The sequence below is a fragment of the Alligator sinensis genome, unplaced genomic scaffold (genome assembly GCF_000455745.1).
Source record: "Alligator sinensis unplaced genomic scaffold, ASM45574v1 scaffold991_1, whole genome shotgun sequence".
In the NCBI taxonomy this organism is placed as follows: domain Eukaryota; kingdom Metazoa; phylum Chordata; order Crocodylia; family Alligatoridae; genus Alligator; species Alligator sinensis.
Window position 1 is genome coordinate 333,561 of NW_005842335.1, and position 7,976 is coordinate 341,536.

A 7,976-nucleotide genomic window follows, 5' to 3' on the forward strand; every position below is an offset into this window, starting at 1 on the left:
TAAGCAGCTCTCAGAATTCAAAGATTGCTTTCACCTTTGCAGAACAGTGTCTTTTCTCTCTGTCGCACTAACGCTTTAGCACTTTTTTATTTTATTTTTTTTACAAAAATTCTTACAAGAGAAAATCACACTGTCGTCCCTCCAGAGTGTTTTATTGTACTTTCAAGTACAATGTGTGTCCAATCTTGGAAATACAAATACATTTTGAATGGTTAAAAACAAAATTAAAAAAATAGTTTCTGATCATCAGCCAGCTGAAAATACATTTATCTAGTAAATTATCTTTCAAAGCTTTTATATATTTAATTATACTAACTAAACATAGTACCTTTAAAAAACAAGTTCATAAAAATGTAGAAATGAAACCGTGGAATAAGATTATTGGGAGAGAGAGAGAGAGAAATACACACACACACACACACACACACACACACACACACACACACACACACACACTCAATGCATACGGAGAATTACAAGTATACCGTAGGTTTGGAAAACTTAGACATGTTATGTAACTAGTAGGCAATGCTCAACTCCTGAGTTCCTCAACCAGGATATAACCATAGGCTAATACATTTTTATACATGATACTCCATTTAAAGCAGCAACAGCAGTGTAGTTACTGACAGCAACATCTCCAAAGTAATAAAAAAACCATACACCCAGACAGTAGTACATTGCACACATACATGATTCCCATACACCCATCAACAATTGGTCAGAGTATTAAATCAGTGTACAAATTAAACCTTTTCAAAAATGTGCAAAAAAGTCAACATCGATAGAAAAAAAAAAACCTCTGTGTACATGCATTACAAACTGTGCCCAGCATTATACAGAGAAGCTGAGAGATTAAATAGAGAATTCGATGGCTACATAAAAATGTACATTAGACCAAAAGGGTAAATTTACAAATTTATCTATAGCTTTGTGAAAAATCAAAAGCCTACTTTCAAATTTCTCCAAGGCTCCTTCATTTATTTACAATGGTATTAAATGCATGCTGTGAGGTCTGAGATGACACACACTACGGTTTGACTAACCATTTACACTTCAGAGCGAAGGACATCAAGTTTTAAACCAAGTATTAGTGAAAAATTAGCACTGGGAAAGCATGACTGCTTAATGCCTGTTCAGAAAGGAAAATGCAATCCTTGTCCTTAAATCCACATTTATATCATCTTTGGAGGAAAGACAGTATGTTACTGGGGGGAAAAATATAGGCAAAACTTCTGAAACACACCCCCAGGTAAGGTCCAAAGCCATATTTATTAACTTTTCTTCTCCCCACGAAGGACTTGGTCCTCCAGTCCTTGAGAGGAACTTACTGACATCAGAACTGAATGATCAAGCACACTTTCACTGATTTGTATCCAGTTTCTCCCCCTTTAAAAAAGAAATCATGGAAAACCTAAGCACTAGTCAAAACAAGCTTATGGCATTCTGCCCTTCTGATACATGAGAGATCAGTGAAAACAGACCTTGCTACTACCAATGTTCCCCCTGGGACTGCCAATAGACAGGAGAACGGAAATGCCTAATTTATACTGTATCCAACAAAGTCGAATGAAAAATTTTAAAACCAACCAACCAACCAACCGGACAAGCTAAATGCAAGGGTGTTTTGTTCCCAATCCAAATTTAATGACTTACAGAGACCTGATCGTGGGGGCAATACTGCTCCCACCGCCAGCTTTTACTCTCTGCAGTGGTGGAAGCCCCACGTATTCAGGCATGAGATTTGGCTTTTAAGTATAAAAACTGCTTTCCCAGCAGCTCTGAGGCGTTCCCATTTGCTATGGCACAATGAGCAATTCAGATCACTCACTTTTTTTCTCATGGCTTTCCTTAAATGCTCCCAAACTTAAACTTGGCTTGAAAGGTAGTCATAGGAAAGAAATTTAATCATCATGTTAGTGAGTCACTGTGTAAGAGTTTTAGCTAAACTCTTCATTTTAATGCTGGAATAATTTTTTCACATTGAAACAGCAACAATGAACGTCCAAACCTTTCCTTGAAAAAAAAAAGAAAAAAAAAAAGTGGAGTATTGGATACAACATGGACTGGTACCTGTTTTATTTTCCGTAGCAACAGCTTCCTGGTGGGACACAGAGAAGTAACGGTATAATCTACAAAACAATGCTTTTGGCCATGTGTCAAGGGAATAGAAAAGCTTTGGTTGCTTTGTTTCGTTTCTGAAGTGATTTGACACTGCATACCTGTCATGAATACAAGATAGGAACTTCCCAGCACTCAGAAATGATACCGGCAGTAATACTTCCGCTATTCCAAAACACTAATGGGACTTGCATTCAAACACACAAAAATGTTTTTTTTCCCCATATGCATGACACTTTAAAGAACTCCAAGATAAAAAAATTAACAAATATTCAGCTTAACCATAAATCTGACCAATTTGCTCAAGTTTCTGAAGCTGCAGTTAGACATAGCTCAGTGATGTCTGAAGAAATGGCTTGCTACGCTGTACCGTATCTCCTGTTTCAAGCAAAAAAGCTTTCAGTCGAGACAATGGTAGGATCAGGACCACTTAAAAAAGCACCAAACCATCACTGGAAGCCAGGGTAGGATCTTGTGATCACTTTGCTAATTTGTCAAGACATAGCCAACACTCCTGTACACTTCCTGTACAGCAACACAGCTTCCTTGATAAGTGTCTACGTACAGCACTACATGTGAAGCAGCAGGCACTTCAAAGCTATGAGTTTTTTCAGAACTGGGCTAAGATCTCTATGCGAGATTTAAGATAACGTCTAGTGATCAAAGCACAGATCTGGGACTTGAGATCTAATTTTGACGTTAGCAGTGATTCTGTGATGCTGGAGAACTCATTTCACTTATCTGGACCTCAGTTTTCTGATCTGTAGAATGGGAATGCTACAAAACTACTTTGATGGGGGTTTTTTTTCTGTTTGGCATTAACATTTGTGAAGTAGCCTGAAAACGTGCATGTAATTTTTTTTTTTTTATAACTCATCCTGAAAGTCTGCTCCAGACCCCTGGTAAACTACAATGGATACACAGAATGAGTTTAGATGTGGACACTTCAAGTCTCAGCAGAGACTCCCTATGCCTGAAGAAGGATGACTGCGCCCAAAAGCTTGCTAAGAACAAGCGGCGGCGCAAAGTCCAGCCCGCAGCCCCCATCAGGCCTGCAGCAGACTCCATTTCCCAGCAGCCCCGGCCCATGTTCTTGTGGCCAGTTTCCATGGAGACCCCAGCAGCCACACGGCCCAGGGCCAGGGTTTCCATAGAGACCGGCCCCAGCAGCGCTGGCTGGGCAGGGACCTGCTCCAGGGCCGGGGCTGGAGCTTGCGGCAGTGACAGTGTGGGCCAGAGTCGGGGATGTTCTGGTCTCCATGGAAGCCAGCCGCAGCAAAGAGGGCAAGGGGCTGTTGGGAAATGGGAGTCTGGCCGCCAGCCGGATCCACCATTTTGCCCACCCCTGCCCTAATCTCTAATGAGATTTGAATCGTGCAACTCCCGGCGCCTTTGGAATCACAGAGAGAAGGCTTGTTGCTCTCGATGGTAGCTGTGGGTCAGATCCTCACAGACATACATGGATGTAATGTACCATAAAGTAAAAACTCTTCCATACTAAAATGCAGCGCACAAGGGGATGAATGTACAACCCTTTAAAGAGAGAATTTAATCAGCTTCAATCATTCATGTTTTACGCTCAAAATAAGTATTTCTATTTTAATAAGGGTTGTAGATAAATAGTTCTTAGCTCAATGGAGAGGTTCTCCAAAGGGTGAACCAGTTCAGTCTGCCTCCTCGTTCACTTAAAAATCTTAATTATAAACATTTCAACCTGATGACCTTAGCCTTCATTAATGAGGTATTATATTCACGTTCAATAATTTTAAGGAAGCAGCTATTCCTCAAATATTGCGAAAAACTCATATTATTCTGCAAGTTCTCTCTACCCACTCCCAAACAAGCCTACCATTGTCAAGACAGAATGCAGGAGGTTGTTGTTTCATGGGGGTTTTGAGAAAAGGCACAAAAGCAGCAGTCTCCATTTGTTTGCTTTTTCCAGGCACAGCAAGAAAATGATACTGCGGTACTTCGGAGCTGGCTGTGCCTTGCGAACAGGATATACCCTTAGATCTCTAGATTCTGAAAAATTGCAAGCTTCAGAGTGTGCCATCTCTTTTGAGAAGAGCATCTTTAAAATTTACGAGCGCTGCAGGTAAACCTGATATTATTTTCCCTTTAAAATCCATTTTTGTTTTTTTGGTAACAAATAATTTTCTAACCCTTTTAGCTATCATTGTCCACTACTCACTGATATATATATATATATATATATTATTTTTCAGCTTGGTTTTTGGTACCTTCTTTATCTGTTTGAAATGTATTAATTTCAATTACATGATTCGTACGCTATGTAAATATTCGTTTCTACCTAACTTTCCCTCCTTTCCCCACTGCTTACGAACCACAGATCCTTTACAGCAGAGAGGTGCAGGTGGATTCTTCCCATTGGTGGCTTCTGGAGCTTTCCTCTCGTGACAAGGCGGCCAAAGGAAGCAAATCCAAAAAGTCATTTAATTTTGGCCCCCTGGTTTTTTCCCTGATCCAGCACTCTCCTCCCGTGTGTATAAACCGTGTACTGCTGTGTACCCTGACCAACAAAACAATAAGCTAAATAATAAAACAGACAACAGGAACAGACCACCGGCCCAAAATCTTATGACACTGGCCCAAATGGGGGAAAAACCAAAGCTGTTATTCCCCAAGAGGTAAACTGATTAGGAGAGATCCAGACTCCTGGTTATGCTTCTGATACAAGATTTGGAAGATGAAAATCGCTATCACATATCACTGTAGTCCCAACAAGTTTACTTCTCAATTTTCAGACACCTTAAGCTTTTGATAAGTCCTCTTGAGGATATAAGGCAAAGAGGACCCTCGGGACCATTTTACATGACCTTGTCAGTGCAGATCGAGGGCTGAAGCAGCAACCTATTTAGTTTAAGTACGGGGAGAAAAAGAGGCAATCTTTGAATCATTTCTACCAGCATGCATCAAACTTCGGTCCGCAGGTCCTTGTTCCGTAGTGAAATCCATTAATACGTGATCCCAGAACTTCTCAAGAACCCTGTGACAGTGTCTCAGAATTGTGTTGTGTTCGCTTATTGTTCTCTATTTGAGATAGAAAAGATGAACACACCTGATACGACTGTCTCAGATTACAGTTGGATCTGGACTGTTAAAATGAGAGACTCATCCTGTTCAGTCATATTTTCTTTTTGCACTTTTGGCATTTCTTTAATATTCAAAGCTTAGTTTGATCTACATGCTGCTGCTCTTTATTTAGACTATTTTCAAAAGTTTCTGTGCTAATGCATCGTTGCTGGGGTCACACGTGCAGCTTAAAATGTTCCAGTTTTCTTGGGGGAATGTTTTCTTTTCTGAAGACTCAGAGCAAAGGTTTTAAAACACACTGACCTTGTGAGTGATCGATATAGAAACATTAAGGATTGCCTAGGAAAGTATGAATTTAAAGCTGCATTATTATCACTGGTGCTGGAAAAGAAATATAACCACAGAAGTCTTTCTTTTCACTAACTAACTGGCCTGAAATGCTGAAACTTAGAATTACTTTAATCTCAGGAGCTCTGCAGACATTTTAGGTGACTAGACCAGGTAATTAAAACAATCTAATTGAAAACAATTTGAAAAAGGGTTATTGTATTCAGACACCTAATCTTGCACGTACTAGATTTTCTTGCATGCAACACACACCTTTTCCCCTAAAATCAGGCCCTCCCAAATTGGGGTGCATGTATTAAGTGAAGAAGCTGATTTTTCACCTGGGATAGAAGCACCCTGCTTTGATCCCTGCTCCACAGGGCAGCACCTCGGACACCAACTCTTCAGGCAGCTGAAGGAACCAATGGCCCATTGTTCTTCACTTCACAGGTGTTAAAGATCATCTTCTCCTTTTCAATGGTATTGCTGTTCCACTAATGAAGACAACCTTTCTTAGAGGAATTTTGCTGTCTGCCAAGGCTTCCAATCCGGTCTTCTATTTCACAGCTTTTTAATTATCTTCATGATTGAAGGTCCATCCAAGACCAGTCCTTCAGCACAAGCTAGGGTTTTAGTTTAGCAGGAAAAAGAGAGGGTGAGTAAGTTGAAGATTAGGCTCTCTCTGCAACTGTAACTTTGGGAAAAAAATTCTCCGTAAAGCCTGTCAAAAATAAGGTAATATATTTGAGGGCATGTTATATGCAAGAAAATAAAGCGCATTTTTTGGCACTTGTCCTCTTGCGCCTTATAGGTCCTTCCGAGTCATGATTCATATAGAGGGCAAGGATTTGTTTTCTTCCTTTGCTCTTCAGCAGATTGTAGAGGGGAATTCCCTCTTGCACTTCTTTGCACCTAAATGTTATGTAAGGGAACTGACTTCTGCCCCTCTTAACTTATATGCTACGGAGGTATCTTTGGCAGCTGCAGGGTAGAGGTCTTCCTGATCTGCTGTTCTGATCAAACAAGAGACCTTTTTGGTTACTTTTTTGTTCCTTTATTATGGAGACTTCCGCTTGTAGCACTGTCATCTCCAAGAGTGTGGATCTGTAATACGTTTACCCATTACTCTCATTCCGTTACAGGAACGTAACAACTCTACCCCAACCTTTCCTCCCCCACAACTAGCAAATTAGGGTTATACTCTGGTCTGCTGTTTTCTTTTGGTCGCAAAGGCAGTGCTAGGAAGGAGCTCTGCGGCGCAGAGCCATGCTTTGCTGAGGATTGTAAGTTGTTTCAGCATCCTAATTAGTTTCCACATCTGCGGGTTTCAGCCTCGTGAGCGCTTAGAAAACTGATTAACAAGCTAAAACAAAACGTAGAACCCTCAGTAGTAACTACCTACAGTACAAAGGACAATCACAGATAAATAATTTTCTTCTCCCTGTCTTCTAGTTGCATGTGTATTTTTCCCTCCACCCTCAGTCAATCAGGGTGTTAGAAAAAGTTACACAGTCCTCAACAGTCCAAATCATTTGTCCTTGATTTCCCCTCAAATAAGGAACAAATACGTACTAAAGTGCTTTATCTATGCGGACCACATCAGTACACTGTAGAAATAAAAAGGTTCTAGTCCTGGTAGGGGAGAAAAGATCCTCATCCTAAATACAAAATTTAGATTGTTTACAATCCGAGTGAAACAGATTCAAGAGAACGGTTCTCTCTTGTCTTCTCGCTCCTCTTTGTAAAAAATAAAAATAAAAGTGCAGTCAAATAGAAAATAAATGCAGTAGATGCAAGCTGGGTTGAGGCAGGCTGTTAGTGATAATGTGCAAATGTGTGCCTTAGCAGTTCATCTGCAGATGGTCGCAGCTTGGCCTCAATAAAAATCCGCTTCAGGAAATCCCGAGCATGGTCCGAGACGTGAGGTGGCAGCTGTGGGTTTGTTGGCTGGGTGGCAATTTTAAATATGGCAGCCATTGCTTCAAACTCTGCCCACGGGGGTTTCTCAGTGAGCATTTCCACCACGGTACAACCTACGCTCCTGAAACAGAAGCAAATGTGAAAGAGCAGGTTACAACAGGCTCCGACTTTCCTGCAGAAGTAAGAATTACCACGTGGCAACTACTGCAGACCGCTGTCCACTTCCCGCTGCACTGCAATTCCAACAGAAGTACACCGATTCCCCATTCTTGTGCACAAGCGCACACAACACACAGAAGATCACAGCAGATATTCTGCTCCACCTGCCAACTAACCCAACAACCATCATCTTAGCAGAGGGTGTTGATCTAGACAGCAGGCTGCCGTCTTACTTTCCAGTAAGGGGTAGAGACGGAATTAAATCTGAATTTCAGGGGCAGTTTCAGAGTCTAGTGTCAGTGCCATCGGCAACTAGCTCAGACTCAGAGTTTGGCTAGGTGGTAGGAGCACTACGCAGCCCCAGAACTCTACCTCTGAAGACCTGCTGCACACCT

The 7,976-nt window shown here is 41.1% G+C and overlaps 1 protein-coding gene across 10 annotated transcripts in view; it reads right to left on the reverse strand.

Moving 5' to 3' along the window:
- Positions 1 to 7,069: 7,069 nt before the first annotated feature.
- LOC102379289 (mitogen-activated protein kinase kinase kinase 2) overlaps positions 7,070 to 7,976 on the reverse strand; it is a 50,283-nt gene continuing 49,376 nt past the window's right edge. For all 10 annotated transcript variants that reach the window (XM_025210118.1, XM_025210121.1, XM_006028686.3 and 7 more), the window contains one exon: positions 7,070 to 7,543. In XM_025210118.1, coding sequence (XP_025065903.1) covers positions 7,318 to 7,543 — 226 coding nt within the window. In that variant the 3' untranslated portion in view covers positions 7,070 to 7,317. The remainder of the gene's footprint in view (positions 7,544 to 7,976) is intronic.